At 35.1% G+C, this 19,875-nt stretch overlaps 3 protein-coding genes across 3 annotated transcripts; all 3 read right to left on the bottom strand.

Annotated features, from left to right (window-relative positions):
* Positions 1-5,499: 5,499 nt before the first annotated feature.
* On the bottom strand, positions 5,500-6,899 carry LOC144999402 (polygalacturonase-like). Its single transcript, XM_078958707.1, has 2 exons — positions 6,418-6,899; positions 5,500-6,333 (listed from the first exon to the last, which is right to left on the bottom strand). Exons 1-2 carry the CDS (start codon positions 6,892-6,894, stop codon positions 5,572-5,574), a joined length of 1,239 nt encoding a protein of 412 aa, XP_078814833.1. The 5' UTR covers positions 6,895-6,899; the 3' UTR covers positions 5,500-5,571.
* A 2,653-nt stretch (positions 6,900-9,552) lies between these two features.
* Positions 9,553-12,496, bottom strand: LOC145039544 (uncharacterized). The gene is made up of 4 exons (XM_078987581.1): positions 10,955-12,496; positions 10,629-10,878; positions 10,007-10,554; positions 9,553-9,920 (listed from the first exon to the last, which is right to left on the bottom strand). Exons 1-4 carry the CDS (start codon positions 12,374-12,376, stop codon positions 9,759-9,761), a joined length of 2,382 nt encoding a protein of 793 aa, XP_078843707.1. The 5' UTR covers positions 12,377-12,496; the 3' UTR covers positions 9,553-9,758.
* A 5,826-nt stretch (positions 12,497-18,322) lies between these two features.
* Positions 18,323-19,551, bottom strand: LOC145008246 (polygalacturonase-like). The gene is made up of 3 exons (XM_078966877.1): positions 19,527-19,551; positions 18,921-18,997; positions 18,323-18,829 (listed from the first exon to the last, which is right to left on the bottom strand). The coding sequence occupies exons 1-3, from the start codon at positions 19,549-19,551 to the stop codon at positions 18,323-18,325; spliced, it is 609 nt and encodes a 202-aa protein (XP_078823003.1).
* Positions 19,552-19,875: the final 324 nt, after the last annotated feature.

Here is a 19,875-nt window from a genome sequence, read left to right as displayed (position 1 = left end):
GAGATCTGGGCATAGAGAAACAAATTGATTAAAAATAAACCACTCCCCGGCAACGGCGCCAAAAATTTGGTGGTTGTCAAGGCCAACACAAATAATAACCCTAATTATTACACACTAAAATAGTGTATAGTGGTAAAGGGATCGAATCCACGGAGACTGGTTCAATTTGATAACTCTATGAAAAATATCTTTGTAAAATACTTGGAATATGACAATAAATTAAAAATGGGGGTTTTGATGTTTTGAAATACTTGAAACAAACTAGAATTAACTATGATTTAAATAGACAATTGCAACAAAAATAAGAATTTGATGTAAAATCAATAAGGGAAAGATGGTTGACTTAAAGTTTTCTCACTTTGACTTTTGATGAACATATCATTAGAATTCAATGGTGCAATACTTGTTTTAAATCCTCAATTTGGCTATAGTAATCCAAGGAGCTTGAGATTACCTAGACTTTTCTTAATTGTTGAAATGGCTAGAGAAGCTCATAACAATTTCCTTAGTCAAAGTCACTAATTCCAAATAGCATGTAATTAGTAAAAGTCAACTAGCATTAAGAACCAAAAAGTCACCAAATCCAAGAGGGGTCAAATGCTTTCACCACCATGTTGGAGGGAATGTTTTTATGATTGTGTGAAGCAAAAACAACACAAAAATCATTTGTTGCTTGCTAATTTGAGGATCCTTTACTTAATCAAGAAATTAGCCAACAAATCACCACAAACACATTTAAACTCATGAACTAAAACATACAAGTAATGATGAGATGTTAAAACACAAAACATTCCCATAAAGATTCAAGAACATGTTTATGGATTCTTCAACATTCAACAAAAGTTCAAAGGATTAACCAAAAGTCAACCAAGATTAGTTTAGCCAAGCATGGCTAAACACAAAGAAACAAAGTTAGAGAAAATTGTACCAAACATTAAGCAAGAATCAAGAGGTAAAAATATGATGTTCTTCAAGGGTTCTTGGCCTTCAAAAGTCTTCAAAACTCCAGAGAGAATCTTCAAAAATCGGATGTCCAAGAGTATGCAAAAGATGGGCACCAACCTTCCTCAAATAGCTCAAAAGAAGAATTTTCGAAACTACCCCTGCAGGGCCTTGCGCGACCCGCGTGGGTTGCGCGGGTGGTGCCTGACATGGGCTTCTTTGAGATTTTGGGCCTCTAAAGCATATCCCACTAGCCCAGATCGAATCCAATCACCTCCTAGCCCATTTTCTTCAAGTTTTTCTTCATTTAAAACCCAATTTGACCTCTCCAAATCCTCCAAAGCTCGTGAACTCGCCCGATTAATAATTTTCATACGCTTGAATGTTCCCCCGCATCTTGCAAATTTAAAGTTTATTTCTCTCCAAATCTTCAAATAATCATCAAGATCACTCCATGCATCATCTCCACTACCCATCAAGCCCAACGTCATTTTTTCTACCAAATCTCATCGCCTCCTATACGTCCCGAACACTCCCGCTCCGCTAGACCCGAAAACCTGCAATTATGCTCACAAGATTCGAGAGTACCCGAAATAGTCATAAAATAATAAAAAGGAAAATATGCATGGAAATTATCTAAGTTATGAATGAAATATGCTAAAATAAACTATAAAAAGAAGTAAATAAAATGAAGCTATCAGATGTTCATCCAGATGCTGTGAAGAAATCGAAGGTTAAAGCTGAATCCAAGCTCCCATTGAAGATTGACAAGAAGAGCTAGCTACCTTTTAGGGGGAGCTTGTTGGGTCATTAAGAAAAGAAAGCTATAAACCAAGGGGGAGATTGTTGGGTCAAAATATGGTTTATACTTTACTTTTCTGGGCAATTGTATTTTTCTGTAACATTTATGATTTTATGGGCATTTTACGGTTGAGTTTACGGCTGTAAACACCTTACGGCCGTAAACTCATTTATGGCCCATTTGTTTCCGGCCCATGTTCCCCTATTATAAATATAGGTATTAGGGTGTGAGGAACAGATTGATAAACCCTAGAGAGTTTACGGCTAGAGAGAGAAACAGGAGCTTTTATGTGTGTGTGAATTCTTTATATCCGGGTCTTCATTCATATCAATACATACAAAGATTCATATTATTCTTTTTCTTCTTCTCTTCTATTTGATCTGATATCATCCGTTTGATTGGTATTCCGCACCATCAAACAGATCTGACTGATACACGGACAGATTTTGGACTTACATGTATCAAAATCTTAAACGATCATATTAAAATAATAATAAGATCATTTAATATCTTAAATTGTTTACATCATAAAAAGATTAAAAAAAAAGGTTATTAATTTCTGCTAAAAAAATCACATGCATTCATATATAGAGTAATGAATTTATTATAATAAAAGGTTATAGGTTACAGAGGACAAAGTATACAGACAAGATGAGAAAACAGTAAAATAAATATATAGTACCTTTTCAATGAGAAACGTAGGCAAAGGAAACAATAAAATAAATATATCTAGTACATGAAAGTATAGAAGCTTAAGCTTAAGGATTTTCTTATAACTATATTTCTACATAAGTTCATATGCATTAGGGTCGTCCTGCTCTTTCTGTTACCCACACTTTAATTAAGTTCTTCGTATAACCTATAAGAAACAGATGTCAAATAAGTAAGATAAGTAAAATCCATCAAACCAATGTTTATGACTTTTAAAAAAGTAGAAAACCTAATAACTCCATCTACAAGGAAATCATTCCTAACACATCAAGAAATAGATTAGTTTTTAGATTCAAATTTAGAGAAAAAGAGACAGAATAAACTTTGAATCATAAAAATATCAACATATTGTTCAACACCAACACAACGAAGATCAAATGAATCCTCCTTGGAATAAAGCTACTTCATCTTATTTAGTGGTGTGGTCCACCCTAAACATCTATGACCATCTAGAGCTTTTCAATAAAGTCATACGCACCTTCATTGGGGCTTTATTCCAGCAGAACAAAAAGTATATCCAAGAAACTGAACTACTAAAAAAAATAAAAAATAAATAAAAAATAAAAATGACTCATTCCTCGTAAAATAAACCAAGACATTCATCAAACAGTTTGTATGCATAATGTTATCCCAAAAATTGGTTCCACACAATACAATATGTTGGGGCATAAAGACCCAGAGATAGATTTGTGTTCCTTCCTTAATCGTCTCTGTAAAAACAATGTTGTAACAGAAAGCCTCGACTAAAAAAATAAACAGCCCTTTAGATTCAGCTTCAGCAAAGTAGTAAAACAAATATCTCCATTTTGATTCATGAATGGAATGTAGTCTTCTAATTGCTTCATGAGACATGTTGGAAATGGTAGCCCAATCAGACCAAAAAAACAATAAGGAAACTTAATTATCTCTTCCATGCCCCAAAACTTTTGTGATGTTATATAATAAAGGCTATATTTTCCAGCATTTGTATTTCTCTTTACCAAGATGTATATGAGTTATCAATCTTCATGCTCTTTACCAGAATCTGTAAATGTGGCAGAGTAAGTCCATCTAGATTGATAGGCTTTAAAGCTGTCTTTGCATAAGAACTGTCACTTCTAGTAGTTTTAGGAGCACATGTTGGATATAAAGAACTAATAATTAAGCTTTACTAAGGTAAAATAGAAAAGATAAAAAGAGTTGGAGATCTGCCTTCAATATTCCTGTCTAAACTGGCAGTCATTTTGAAAAATTGATATGCTATAATTACTTGCCTGCAAGGTACATAATGAAACACATAAGAATCGAGACATAAATTGTATTTCTAGTGGCAAATAAGCACTATTACTTTTGAAGCTATACATGCATTACAAAAAGCAAAAAGTCTTGACATAGTAGATGTAAAAATTCCAGTTTACCCATGAAGTTCATACATGTGATGTAGTTGAAGCCAACAAAGATGAGATTCATGGAAACCTGCTCAAATAAACATTTTAATATTAAGATATTTCTTACTATAGAAAATGGTGAAAATTGATGGAAATAAAGAGAACTCTATATGGAAAAAAACACACAGATCTAGATGCAACGTGAAGATTTGTGATCAGGGACATTTCCAATCACCCAATACCTAATCACAAAATTTATGAACATAAACATAAGAGCAAGATAAACAATTATATGGGTTTAAAATCATACATCTTGTTTGTATCTGTGTATTTGCAAATCCAGTGAATGTGGTGTCTAGTATAATAGTGTCAACTATTGGAACCCACGAGAACACTGTGCTAATTTTAGAACTTAGTGATATAGATTGGCATTATCCAGATTGTGAAGGCGGATAAGGGGAGAAACAATTGGATTCAACATAAATTGATCAAGGATTAAAGGGGGACGGGTGTTTTTTAAAATGATTGGGAGGATGAAAGGATACAATGAGACTGAGAAAGAAAGGCTACGTAGATGCTAAATGGAATTGAATCTATAATTCGAGATGGGAATAAATAACAACAACAATTTGTAGATTTTGCATCTTCGATTGCATATGGGAAAGTAAAATACAAAAATCTGAACCTGGAAAATCTACCCGTGTTGATCAAGCCCTAATCACAAAAATAAGAACAAATTAGAGATACATAAGAAATGGAGAAATTAACACATTATTATAGGAGAGAGAGAGAGAGAGAGAGAGACCGCTCAAGAACAATCGAAATCGTTGATATCCTTTTTTAGAAGGAGTTATCAGGGTGACCTTCAATTCACGTTGTAAACTACAAACTAAATACCACCAAATGTTAACTAATAAGTGTAAATAGGATGAAAATGTTGACGTAAAGCAGATATCAGAGCAAGCAACCCAAACGATAAACTCTTAAATACTCTAGCAGCAAGATTTTGAGGATTTACAGATAGTGGATGGTGGTGACGATGGGTATGGCGAACCCTAGGACATCAGTGATGGTGGCTGATGTTTGGATGATGGGTGATGCCGTGAAGGTCTTGATTGGTTATAATGGCAACGACGATCGAGTTTGGGTAGGGTTTATGGATCTCGGATTAAACGATTCAATTGGGTGAAGATGAAGAGCAGGTCAATATATGCAGAATTTAAGATATTTGGTGAAGTGTATTTGGATGAGAAGGCTTTCAAATTTTGAATGAACCCTGAATTAAGGAAAGAAGATCAGATTTATAAGGATTAAAAGAACAGATTTATAAGGATTAAAAGAACATGGTTAAAATTTAATATTATTTTATTAATGATCACTTGTACCAGTAGCTTAATGGTTTGGACGTCTTCAAACAATAATATTTTTATATTCGATCTATTTTTAGAAATAGTTAGATTTCTTTTATAAGAAAGTATATATATATATATATATATATATATATATATATATATATATATATATATATATATATATATATATATATATATATATATATATATATATATATATATAAAACAGTAAACACCAATTTAGTCTATTAATTTATGATGCATGTTACAAAGAAATTTTAACGTATTATCGCAATCCGATATAAGTTACAAATTAAGCCTATTAAATGTTATCAAAGTTCTCACAATTATAAATATATATCAATTCCCATGTATATTGATGCATGGATCATTTGTGTTACATTAAACAGGAACTAGAGGTTGTATGGTGGATTACTGCGGCAGCGCCACCACCGGTGGTTCCAAGAGCATTGGTGCATGAAACTTGAGCAGGTCGGTTATCATAACTCAAATTCACATCCTCTATTTTTATCCCACTGCATGGATGCTCCTTGCTGCAATCCAGTTTCACCCCAACATCTGTCGCTGATGTGCCACGAATATCTTCGTATAGAACATCAGAAATGGTGACGCCGGACAACTGATGTGGACAATCATGCACACCCGGACAATAATTCTGATCGATTATCACCGGATTTTGAACTTGCACCATAGTTAAATCTTCAAACACAACTCCCTTTACGAACCCATTACTTTCCCTAGCCCATGTCTTGATCCTAACCCCATTCTGCGTTGACTTAAATGTCGCCGTCTTCAACGTGACGTTCTGGACTCCGGCCTCCTGTGCAGTCCACCCTAAACTGCCGATGCTGACACCATGGCCAGGGCCACAGGTGATATTTTGTATCCAGAGGTTAGATGAACCTGGTCCGATGGATACACAATCGTCTCCGGTGGCAATTCGGGAGTTGAGAACAGTGACACCGGTGGAGAATTCAATGTGTATGCCGTCGGTGTTGGGACTGTTTCCCGGAGCAGAGATCGTGATTCCTTGAAGTTTAACGTTTTGGCATCCGTCCATCACGATGTGGAACTTTTGACTGTTTATGGAGCTCAATCCACTGATCACGATGTCTGTTGAATTATAGAACCCTAACGTCTGCAATATGCACCCATTGATTAATGAATATTTAGTAGAAAGTCGAAACATAAACTAATAAATTCGGAAATGCATGAAACTTACGGCTGCACCGGTTGGACAAGAACTTGAAGAGGCTTTGCAAGCCCACAGACCGGTTCCACGACCATCTAAAGTTCCACCGGAGATAGAAACTCCGGTGGCCTTTTCAAACTTAATCCAGACATCACTAGAGGATTTCCCGTAGTCTGTCGGAGCAAGAAGGGTGCCATCAATACGGAAGTTGATTGCTTTGTTACTACAGCGTTCGCCCTGGAAATAAGCTGATCTGATGAAAAACCTGCCGGAGGGGACGTAGATAGTGACTGGTTTAGATGATGAACATGCAGAAGCCCATGCAGATTGAAATGGTAGGGTTGAGTCTGTTTTTCCGTCGGCTATGGCTCCCAAATTCACGATGTTTATGAGTCCTGCTGGAACTGTTGTTGCTGCGGTTGTTGAACTCATGATCATAGAAGCAGCAGCTACAATAATGGCGGAAGTGATGATGATGCTGTAATCAACCCTCATCGCCATTATCATAAAATTCTCGGTAAGAATGGAAATGGAGCATGGATCGGAAATGTTTCGAGTAGAATTTATAGGAGAATTTTGAATAGAATAAGGTAGTTGAAATAAATAATTTTTTATACAAAATCATCTACAAAAATAGGGCATTTTCTGTTTTTCTTTGCAAAAATACGGTGGTGGGCCACGTCACAAACAAAACCATTAGTTTATTTACATTTATAACCTTTTAAAATTTCATTTTGAAACATTGTACCGTATATATAATATTTCAATTTTCAATTCTTGTTATATATTGCAATGAGTCCATGATTCACAACTCATATGTGTTGAATGTAAATGAGTCGAAAATGTTTGATTATAGTGGAATCTAAATTTGTTTTCATAATAATCTTGAATGATAATAGTTATTCAACTTTGATTCAAATATTTAAATGAAGTATTAGTATATAAAATTACACTATCATAAAACTTGTGTTCTTTTTAAAAAGTTTTATAAGATGGTAAAGAAGTTATCTTTTAAAATATTTTTATTTATTTTGGTTTATAGAAGTTTTTATATAAAATCAACGTGTTAGCTATTTATGATTTTGAAAAATGTTTCTCTTGTATTAAGAAGTTCTTTTTTCAAATATATATATTAGAAAAAACAATCAACAAACCGTATTCAGTTTTGAAGTTATTGTTGTAATCTCCATGTGAGTTTGTGTGTATTTTTGACTAAAATGTAAACATGTGTTACTTAATAATCATGTTTAGTAAGTAATCATTGTTTTCTTTACTCTTTTTAGGATGGGTTGGGCACGGAGGTATGAAAGCTTCTATCTTCTAACGTTTTGATAAAATCTTACATTTTGAATAGAAAGTCTCGTTTGATACTATAAACTATTAGCATTTAGCTTAAACAAACCGATGTCATCCATTACAAACTACTTTTTATGAACACGGCCTTAGAAAATATGTATAAATATTTTGCACAAAAACATTTACATTCAGTTGTTGTACACGTTCTTCAAATCCATATTAAAAAAAAAAAAAAATTGGATCCATATTAGAATCCAATTGTTGATCCATATTTCTTAAAGATGCACTTTACATATTTTTATAAATCAGAAGTAATGTGTTTTTCTAGTATGAAATTTGTTTCTTAAGTTAGCAAAATTATTAACTTTGTGTTAGATTTTTTGCTTCTAAAATTTTAAAATTATTATTTGTATTAGATAAAGAAAGACGCTTACATTACACATAAATAATAAAAGGTTATACCGTTCATATATATATATATATATATATATATATATATATATATATATATATATATATATATATATATATATATATATATATATATATATATGGGTAAAGTGAATATACCTAACAACCTTATATAAGCTTAGGTACCTAACCACATCATACTACGTAATTTTGTATCATATATGCATTGTAATCACCCAAAGTTCTTAAAATTTAACCCCATAACTTGATTGCTTCCAAAATCTTTGGACCTTCACCATTATCTTCCTTCAAATGACGTCTTTCTATCGGAGACCCCCTAGTGGGCTTCATATACTACCGTTGCAAATCAAATGGTGTAGGAGGAATATAATGGTGAATGTTTGAAAATCTTGGAAGTAAATCAAGTTAAGGGTTGAAGTTTAAGAACCTTAGACGATTGCAATGGAAATATAATGCAAAACAATGTAGTATAATATGGTTAGGTACCTAAGCTTATATAAGGTTGTTAGGTATATTCACTTTACCCATATATATATATATATATATATATATATATATATATATATATATATATATATATATATATATATATATATATAGACAAAATTTCACGATTGGTCCCTGTGGTTTACACAATATCGCACTTTGAGGACTTTCTAGCAAAAAGTCACGCGAATGGTCCTTAAGGTTTCATTTAATTACGCGATTTGTCCTTGACCCTAACCCCGTCATTTTTGAGCCGTTAGTGAAGGGGTAAATTTGTCTTTTCATCTTGTTGTGCATCAGAGTATATAATTTAAGTTTCGCCTTTGTATCCTTCTACTTCTCGTTCCTTACCTCTGTTCTTCCCTCCCTACTCACATTCTATTCCAAAATTGAAGAAGATGGTGATATGCCACTGTGGAAGGCCGGCGATTTTGGTGACATCGTGGACTGACTTGAACCCAGGTCGTCGATTTTGGTCATGCTCAAGGTTAGGAGGAACATGCAGCTTTTTTGGATGGTTCGACCCTCCCATGTGCCCTAGGTCAACTGTTGTGATTCCAGGGTTGTTGCGTGGAAGAAACAATCTCGAAGCAAGATTGATGATGGTGAAATGGCTACTTTGTCTGAGTTGGTTGTTTTTCATGGTGTGTTACCTTTTCAAGTAAAAAATCAAGAAGCATTGGGGGGGGGGGGGGGGGGAATCTATAACTTGGAATCTGTCTTTTGGTCCCATTTTGTCATAGCTTTTGAAGGATTTTCCCTATGATTGTATGTAATGTTGGGACAAGAAAATGTAACAGATATAATATGTAATGTAAGTTTGATGTTTTGTTTTAATGTGATGGATATTATATTAGCAAGGAAGGAAATTGTCAATTTGATTGCATGTAAGTGTAATGTTGATTATTAAAGTGCAGTAACATAGCCAAAAAACTAATTACCAAAGTAGCATTACCATTAACCATAATGCATGTAAGTGTAATATCATGTTACAAACATAGAATACCCAAAAGACCTATCAAAAGTAGTTGTTTTGACTGACATACCATAACCAAACTTAGTAAACATGTTCTAACTTTAATTAGACATAATAGCAAAAGATTACTTAGAAATACAAACTAAGCTACAACATGTTTTCCCTTCTTTTGTCCACCCCCCTATCCAGCTTCACTAGGACCTCCCTGCCCCTTGCAAGTCCTAGCATTGTGACCTTTGTTGTGGCATTTGCTACAAGTGACTGTCAAGTGTTTCCTACTTAACTTGGTACTTTGAGTTGGCTCATCAACTGCCCTCTTCCTTTTTTTCTTTGGCCTACCAACCTATAAACAAATTCATATGGTTACATATTAACAAGTTTATTAAATAGTTTCAAATTAAATTAAACAAAACATGTATGACAACAAACCTGTTTGTGATGTTTGGGTGGGAGAAGGGTTGTTGGACAATCAGATCTAGGCCACATGCTCCTTCCATTTATTGGGTCAATTGTGTGTTGGTACATAGCATTCCATGTACTGAGCCAGTAACATTTGCTCACCCAAGCCTCAGGATCTCCACATTCTGACCCATTCTGCATCTTATCATACATTGCAGCAATAGCATGCTGGCATGGAATACCTGTAATGTCCCATTTCCTGCAAGTGCAACTCCTCTCTTTCAAATTCACAACATACTGCTCCATCCATAAACCAGTCACTTGATATTTATCAGCTCCATTAAATAGAACCCTCATCTTACTTGCCTCTGTCTTATTGTTTTCTAAGATTGTTGTTGCAGTTGTACTTAGAGAACCTTTGCATTTATCTAGCACCTTATGAACATTTACTATTCTCTTTGTGAGGTATTCTCTAATATATTCCAAACAAGTGATTATAGGCTTGTCCCTTGCCTCATCTAGCTTGGAGTTAAATACCTCACACAAGTTATTTGTTAAACTATCAGTCAATGCCCTTCCTATATATAAAACCAAACAATTAATTACTGAAATCAGTTATGAAATATGTTAGTGAAAAGAGTATGATACTTACCAGAGAAATGGGATCTTGCCCAGTGTTTTGCAGGAATTTTACTTAAACACTCATGTGCTTCTGGGTTAAGCTTTTTCAGTTTCTCCATAGCCCTATTAAATTTTGGTATGTTGTATACTTTTCCACAACACCATACTGCTTCCCTCAATTCATCTCCTTTGTGTTTCAATTTCATGTTGTGATACACATGTCTTAAACAGAACCTTTGCTCAGCTGATGGAAATAACTTCTCTATTGCAGCCAAGATTCCCTGTGAGTACAATTAAAATAAGTTAGTAAATGAAATAATAAAAAAAAGTAAAAGTGAATAAAAAGTTAGAGGGTACCTTTTGCCGATCTGAAATGAAAGTGAAGTTAGATGAAGAATTCAAATCTAAGTCATCACCCAAGTGTTCCAAAAACCATGTCCAAGAGTTAATATTTTCAGTCTCTACAATGGCATATGCAACTGGGTAAATGCCATTGTTCGAATCAAGCCCAACTGCAGTAAGAATTTGTCCTGGAAAGGGACCCTTCAAAAACGTACCATCAAATCCAAGAAAATCCCTCAAACCTTTTTTAAATCCCTCCTTCAATGGACCTAAGCATATATATATCCGTTTGAAGATCCTTGTCTCAGAAGACACATTGGGTTCAGTTTCGACATCTATCTTCACAGTTGTTCCTGGATTCTTTGACTTCAATTCCATGGCATATTCTCTCAAAACACCGTACTGCTTTTCATAATCACCATAAACATATTGTTTTGCCATAGCTTTGGCCCGAAATACTTTCATCTTTGATATTGAAAGTGAATACCTCTGTACTAACTCCTCTTGTAAAGCACGTGTAGGGATCTTGGGGTTACTTTCAACTTGATGCAATATGTTGTTAGCTAGAAACTTAGATGAACAAGCCCTCACTGTCCTTGTTTGCAAACAAGAATGAGAATCTTCGTATGTTTTGACAGTCCAAAGTTGTTTCTCATCTGCCCTAGATATAAAAAGAACCCATGGACAAGTTGTTTTCTTGGAAAGTACTAAATTGCCCCTATCTTTATTACTGTCACCAGTCAATTCAGGAACAATACCCCTACACTTTACCCTAACTCTTGTCTTGTCATTCTTTACATAATGTAGATCCCTCCTTTCTTTTACAGAGTAGTTGGCAATAACTTCTCTTATTTTTTCCTTTTCCTTGAACGTCTGACCAATCTTAAAAGCTTTAGTGTGAACCTCACCAGATGAACAAGCAACTGGTTTTAGAATGGACCTTAACAATTTCTTCCTAGGCTCTTTTTCACTAGCAAATGACTCAAATACATCATTGTCTAAGACTTCTAAACGTTCATCTTCAATGTCTTCCTTTTCCTTAGTATTATTGTTTGTCGGATCAAGCTGGCCCAAGTCAATGTCTTCATCAAGTACACTACAGAAGTTGATCATGTTCACCTCCACATCATCTATCAAAGGTTCCTCATCAAACACTATTTTTTCTGCATCATGCTGACTATCAAAATCACTTTCATCTGCACTATCCCCACAATCATATTCATCATCTACAACTGGATCATTATTCATAACTGGCTCATCATATTGGTCATCTATGATTGGCACATCATTCATAACAGGTACATCATTCATAACTGGTTCATCATTCAAATCTGGTTCATCATTCATAATTGGTTCATCATTCAAAACTGGCTCATCAGTCATAACTGGTTCATCATTCAAAACTGGCTCATCAGTCATAACTGGCTCATCATCCATAACTGGCTCACTATCCTGTATCACTTGTGAAGGTCCATCAAATGTTCCATATGGCACAATGGACTGGGAGTAGTCTAATTTTTTCCTAGAAGACCCAACAACTTTTCCCTTCTTTTGGTTCCTATCTAGTTCAAGGGATACATCAGTAACCAACTCCTCAATAATAACCTTGGTGGGGGACAAAAAATAACTGTTAACCCTTGTGTGCCCATGCTCTATGTAGATACTTAAAAGGTTATTTTTTTCCACATAATTTGACAATACATGCACATCCCCATCATTTCCTAGAGGTAACAGACCAAAGTCCAACTCGACTTCTGGAATAAGAAAATGATAATACAAAGTTTGCCCTTCTACGTACCCTATTTCTCGAACCATTGTATCCAACTCATGCACAGAGAATACGTCAATATCTACGAAGTCAACATAGTCTATTGTTCCATCTACGTACCTTCTCCCAGGGCTTTTCGTGAATATCCCACCATGATGGATTTTCAGAGTGAAATAGTTGCTTGTTCCCTCTGAAATAAAGAATAACAAAAAAAATTTCAACAATTTGGGCATAATATCAAATCGAGAAAATCAAAGATCACTTTAGTAAGTCACTTACGGTATATCCTTTCCAAATCATAATTTGATGCTTTAGTGTGTTTGGAACGAAGTGACCATAACGTTAACACCATTATCGTTTTCAATCGACAGATGATCCTCTGCCTTGTGTTCTGTTGGAGAAGACGAAGATGAATGCGAAAGGGTAATGGGTAGCTGAGGAAGGAGGAAGATGATCTTTGTACTTAATTACAGAGTTCATGCGTATATGTGCATAATGATCGATTATTAGAGTGACTGCAAGATGAAAAGACAAATTTACCCCTTCACTAACGGCTCAAAAATGACGGGGTTAGGGTCAAGGACCAATCGCGCAATTAAATGAAACCTTAAGGACCATTCGCGTGAGTTTTTGCTAGAAAGTCCTCAAAGTGCGATATTGTGTAAACCACAGGGACCAATCGTGAAATCTTGGAAGTAAATCAAGTTAAGGGTTGAAGTTTAAGAACCTTAGACGATTGCAATGGAAATATAATGCAAAACAATGTAGTATAATATGGTTAGGTACCTAAGCTTATATAAGGTTGTTAGGTATATTCACTTTACCCATATATATATATATATATATATATATATATATATATATATATATATATATATATATATATATATATATATATATATATATATATATATAGTCAAGATCAAATAAGAAGGAAATTTTTGGTAGGAAGGTAAGAAGTTTTTTTTCTACATATTTTTTTCGCGAATAAACAAAATGAATCATTAGATGATTCATTTGTAAGATGATTCACAACAAAAAATTCTCAAAAAAACAACTCGATGATTCATTTATACAATGATTTTGTTGTTATTCACTAAAATTGTCATAAAAATGAATTTTTTCTTAATTTACTTAAAAATGAGTCATAAAGATATTTTTTTGGGAATTTTTTCTTGTGAATCATCTTACAAATGAATCATTTAGTGATTCATTTATTTTGTTCGTCAAAAAAATATGTAGAAAAAAACGTCTTACCTTCCTACCAAAAAAAATTTCTTACCGGATCTATATATATATAAATATATATATATATATATATATATATATATATATATATATATATATATATATATATATATATATATATATATATGGGTAAAGTGAATATACCTAACAACCTTATATAAGCTTAGGTACCTAACCTCATCAAACTAGGTCATTTTGCATTAAATTTTCATTGCAATCATGCAAGATTTTTAAACTTTATCCCTAAACTTGATTTACTTCAAAAAATTTGGAAATTCATCATTATATTTCTCCTACATCATTTCATTTGTAGCAGTAGGATATGAAGTCTATCAGACGATATTCAATAAAAGGACGTGATGTAAAAGAAAGATAATGGTGAAAGTCCAAAGATTTTGGAAGTAATAAAGTTATGGGGTTGAAGTTTAAGAACCTTAGACAATTACAATGTAAATATGATACAAACTGATGTAGTATTATGGAGTTAGGTACCTAAGCTTATATAAGGTTGTTAGGTATATTCACTTTTCCCTATATATATATATATATATATATATATATATATATATATATATATATATATATATATATATATATATATATATATATATACCGTTCCATTTTCACGGTCAAATTTTTTCATTTTAATTATAGTAAAACTTCCCAATTATAAAACCATTTTAAGAAAAACCATACGTTCCCAACTAAAATTATTTAAAAAAACATAATAGTATTATAATGAACGTGAAATCCCCAATGTTGTTGATGAGTGTGTACAGTCTTGCCTTCGTCTTCCCATAGCCACGAATGATGCCTGACATAATAAGTAATTGGATAAGCATAAAGGTTAGTGATTTTCCCCCAAAATACCTCATATGATAAACATACAAGCATGCATAACGGCCCACAACCTCCTGGTTGGAATACACAGGCTCAATCAGTCCTTGGAATGGAATGTCAACATGCAGCGGGTCAAATCAGCCATGGACTGGAATGCCCAAGGTTTGTTGGCCTACCGCCTCAACCCAACCGCTCTTTTCGAGCCTTCGTGTCTTGGGCTTACAATCGGCCTGCACTGGGTATCTTGGCATACAACAAAAGGCAGGACCGCCTCAACCCAATACTACTATATGTCGACATATAAACAATCAAGTATCAAGCAGGCACATAATACAAGAAAACATCAATCATACAAATCACTACTTCCTACTAGTCCTCGCACCATGCACTATCTTACTACCAACTAAACTCTATGAAGTGTGTAACCATAAGTAACCAGAGGTGAGATAGCCACCCAAACAGATGATCCTACTCTAGAGCCACAACCAAACAAGGAACAAGTAAGAAAGCCTAGAACAAGAGTTCTCAGGTTATCCTACATGACCACACATAGTCCTTATGGTACTCCACTAGATGATTACCATCAAATATAGATAGACATACAGATCTACAGATCACTACCGTATAGCAATATCCTATATACTAGGATACATATCTAACAAATCCCTACATCATGGCAACATACTAAATACCAAAAATCCAAGGAACATACAATCGTATATACTCAGAGGTAAGGTAGAGACCCGGACAGGAGATCCTACTCAAGAACCACAACCAAACAAGGAACAGGTAAAAGAGCCTAGATCAAGAGTCATCAGTCTATCCTACATGAATATATACAGTCGTTATGGAATCCTTCTACTAAAGATAACCAAAACTAGTGGGCCGACATTGGTGCCTTCGACCCATAGGTATAGTGAGGCGAAACTCACTTGCATCGAAAAACTCTAAACACTGCGATGTAATCCATTTTTCGGTACTAATTGCTCTCGTGAATCCACTAACACCAGAGCCAAATAGAATCTCAATCAATAGCCCAAAATCCTCTAGTTATCCCAAAGTCAAACTTGGTCTAAAAGTTAACGATCAATGAAAGTCAATAGATAAGCCCTCACAACATGACCTTCTATGGCTTCACGTCGTGCGCCACTACAGGACAAAATTGCCTGGTCTATCAATCCTCACGAGGTGACATGCATCTCCTTCATGTCGTGAGATCCGTCTGAGTGCCATTTTGATCCAAAACATCTTAATCTGTTAATCCACTAATCCATATTTTCCATGAGACTTCCTAACACTTATATGATCATAAAAATCGATGCTTTAAGGTATTGTATGTCCAATAGAAGACTTGAGATCAAGCTAGGTCATCTATGAAGAAAAATGGAGATAATTTCCCTAACAGGGACTTAAGCATCCTCCAAACTTCAAATCCATGACATATATGTACCAAGGGACCCCTTGGACCCATAAAGTTGCCAACTTTATGGAGTCCCAATAATCTAACTCTTAAACCATGGCTAAACACGCATAAAACCTTAGATTCAACAAGGAAACATAAAGTTTGGATCTTGGTTACTCACAATGGTCCAGAAGTGTAGCTAAAGGTTGCAAATGTAACTTCCAAGATGAAACTATGCTTCAATGGAGTTCTCTTCTTCTTTAAACCGCCAAAACTCCACTAAAAGATCAATAATCACAATAAGAGGATAGGATTAGCGTTTTTCTGAGTTTAGGGACAAAGGGGGCTGCTTAGGAACCCTAAAATGAGGTTTATGGGATTTAAATACGAAGGAATTCCTAAAAGATCATGGGTTTGGGTTGTAATGCATCTTACGTCGTGAGCTTCTTACTGTTCACATCGTGAGCTCAACATAATTCAACTTATTCATTTAATTACTCCTCACGTCGTGATCCTTCTATGGTTCACGTTGTGAGCCTTGGTTTTACCTAAAAGCAATGTATTTGACTCCCAGAAGCCTTAAATCGACCCAATCTGGAAACCAGGTGTTATAATTCTCCCTCACTTAAATTCGGTTTCTTTCTCGAAATCACCTCTCACTACAATTGTACAATTTACACTTTGAGGGTCCTTCTGACCCGACTCTTCAAACATATTTTGGATCGCTTGAAAGCCAAGACCCACATTGATAACATCCAAGACCTAAAATCAGACTCATAAATTAATTTTTAGTAGAGACTCCAGCAGTCTGAGGCACACTACTGCAACACCTTATTACGATCTATTACCACCCGACAGCTCCATAGAACTTAAAAGAAATAGACTAATGAAAAGTAATTCCCCATAACTCCTCAATAGAAGAATTCACCTTTCAGTCCACGACCTTCATGTCCCGAAATCGTGAACCACCATCAGGCAACTGATCCACCCCATTGACACTCATGCTACCCAAGACTTCTAACATAACTCGACCATGGTCTCCCGACCATGCTTCATTCATCAATACCCGAAATAGAAAGTTAATCCCACATTAAAGCTACCTACCTCATACACTGATGCATCAGTGAGAAATCCTTACAAAACCCATCAGACAAGGCTAAACCATCCTTTCTATCAATTATACTGATCGAAATCTATATATTTGATCGGTCCTAAATCTATTCACCTACTGTCGCTATACTAACCCCGCATGAAAATGCCCTACATATGATGCCACCACTAAAACTAATATGACTTGATGAGAAATCCAACAACTGACGATCATCTTAACGCGAAACTCAAAGATTTAGCAGTTACGTGGAAGTCTTGAACTCAGAGAAATTCAATTGAGAACCAAAACTTGAGACAAGGTCTTCCTGCTACGAGTTTCCACTCTCCCCCACTTGAGATATGCTAGAGTCTAACAACTTCACAATCCTTCGATACCCAGACTAACTTGAACTTTACCACTTGATCCAAACTACTGATATCCATATACATAGGAGAATCTTAACCCACACAACATTCATAGATTCCAATACACATACAACCGAGGAAAAGATTATTAGTCCATTCATAAATAGAAATCAATTTAACAAAGCTAAATAAGATGATTCCTTTTAACAAATCATCCATGATAACAACTGAACTTTGAAACACATATAGATATTACAAATGAATACCAATACCACCACAATTTCTGAATAGAAGATCGGCCAACCCAATTCTCAACTCTCTATCATTGGGACTCCGGTCATCTCATGACGATCGTCGGGTGACTGCCAAGCCAAGGGTATATGATCCAACACCTCACCGAAAACGAGAAAAGGACAATGAGCATTGATGTGGCATTCCTGGCTATAATGTAAACAAAATCTTGCACTCTGCCTGCAATCTCTACCAAAATGGCCCTCCCTGCCACACCTGTGACATCCAAAAGATCTACACATCCCCTATACTGATCCTAAACCGCGGCCGGTGAAAATTGAACTGCTTTGTTGTGGGCTGTGACAGAACCGGAGCCTAACATTGCTCCTTTGTTTGGGTCTCTATCTCCATATCTCGTCTCCTCACATCATCATGATGCCTAGAGAGGGTACTGTATCGTTGGGTAGACACAAACTGCCAAACGTCCATATTTAGCATACTCAAATACAAATTCATCTTCAAACACAACTCCCTTTATGAACCTATTACTTTCCCAAGCCCATGTCTTGATCCTAACCCCATTATGCGTTGACTTAAATGTCGTCATCTTCAACGTGACATTCTGGACTCTGGCCTCCTGTGTAGTCCACCCTAAACTATCGATGCTGACACCATGGCCAGGGCCACAAGTAATACATCCTATCCAGAGGTTAGATGAACTTGGTCCGATGGATACACAATCGTCTTCGGTGGCAATTTGGGAGTTGAGAACAGTGATGCCTGTGGAGAATTCAATGTATATGTCGTCGGTGTTGGGACTGTTTCCTGGAGCAGATATCGTGATTCCTTGAAGATTAACATTTTGGCACCTATCCATCACGATGTGGAACTTTTGGCTGTTTATAGAGCTCAATCCACTAACCACGATGTATCTTGTTGTATAACCCTAACGTCTGCAATGTGCACCCATTGATTAACGAATATTTAGTAGAAAGTTGAAACATAAACTAATAAACTCGAAAATGAATTAAACTTACGGTTGCACCGGTTGGACAAGAACTGGAAGAGGCTTTGCAAGCCCAAAGATTGGTTCCTCGACCTTCTAAAGTTCCAACTAGTCACTATCTGGTAGCCTTTTCAAACTTAATCTAGACATCAATAGAGGATTTCTCGTAGACTGTCGGAGCAACAAGGGTGCCATCAACATGCAGAAGCCCATGCAAATTGAAATGGTAGGGTTGAGTCTGTTTTTTCCGTAGGCTATGGCTCTCAAGTTCACGATGTTTATGAGTCCTGGAACTGTTGTTGCTATCGTTTTTGAACTGATAAGAGAGATAGCAGCTACGGTAATGGCGGAAATGATGATGATATGTAATCAACCCTCATCGCCATTATCATAAAATTCTCGATAGGAATCAAGATGGTGCATGGATCGAAAATGTTTTGAGTAGAATTTATAGGAAAATTTTGAATAAAATAAGGTAGCTGGCATAAATAATTATTTTATAAAATCATCTGCAAATATAGGGCATTTTCTATTTTTGCAGTCATTTTCTATTTTTCTTTGCAAAAATAGGGTCGTAGCAGGTGTCGAGTGGCCCAAAAGATCACAAACCAACCATTAGTGTATTCTCACTTCTAACCTTTCAAAAGTTCATCTTCTAACATTTTACTGTATATAATACATTCTATTTTCATTTTTTTAATTTTCAAATTTTGTTATATAGTGTAATGAATCCATGATTCATATACATATATGTCCAATGTAAATGATTCGGAAAATGTTTGATTATAAGGTAAAATTTTCGATAATACCAACGATCAAATGTATTTTTCTACTAACAAGCTTTATAACAAAATAAGGTTGGCTTACTGACTTACGACTAGCTACAGAAACAATTAGATAACATACGTAACATCATTTGGACATATCAATCAATACAACAAAATATATTCAAATTTCGACATTTACTACTTAATTAACCAAATTAG

The sequence above is a fragment of the Lactuca saligna genome, chromosome 1 (assembly GCF_052625555.1).
Source record: "Lactuca saligna cultivar CGN05327 chromosome 1, ASM5262555v1, whole genome shotgun sequence".
Lineage (NCBI taxonomy): Eukaryota > Viridiplantae > Streptophyta > Magnoliopsida > Asterales > Asteraceae > Lactuca > Lactuca saligna.
The sequence above is the reverse complement of the archived record's forward strand: the minus strand, read 5'-3'. Positions and strand labels throughout refer to the sequence as shown.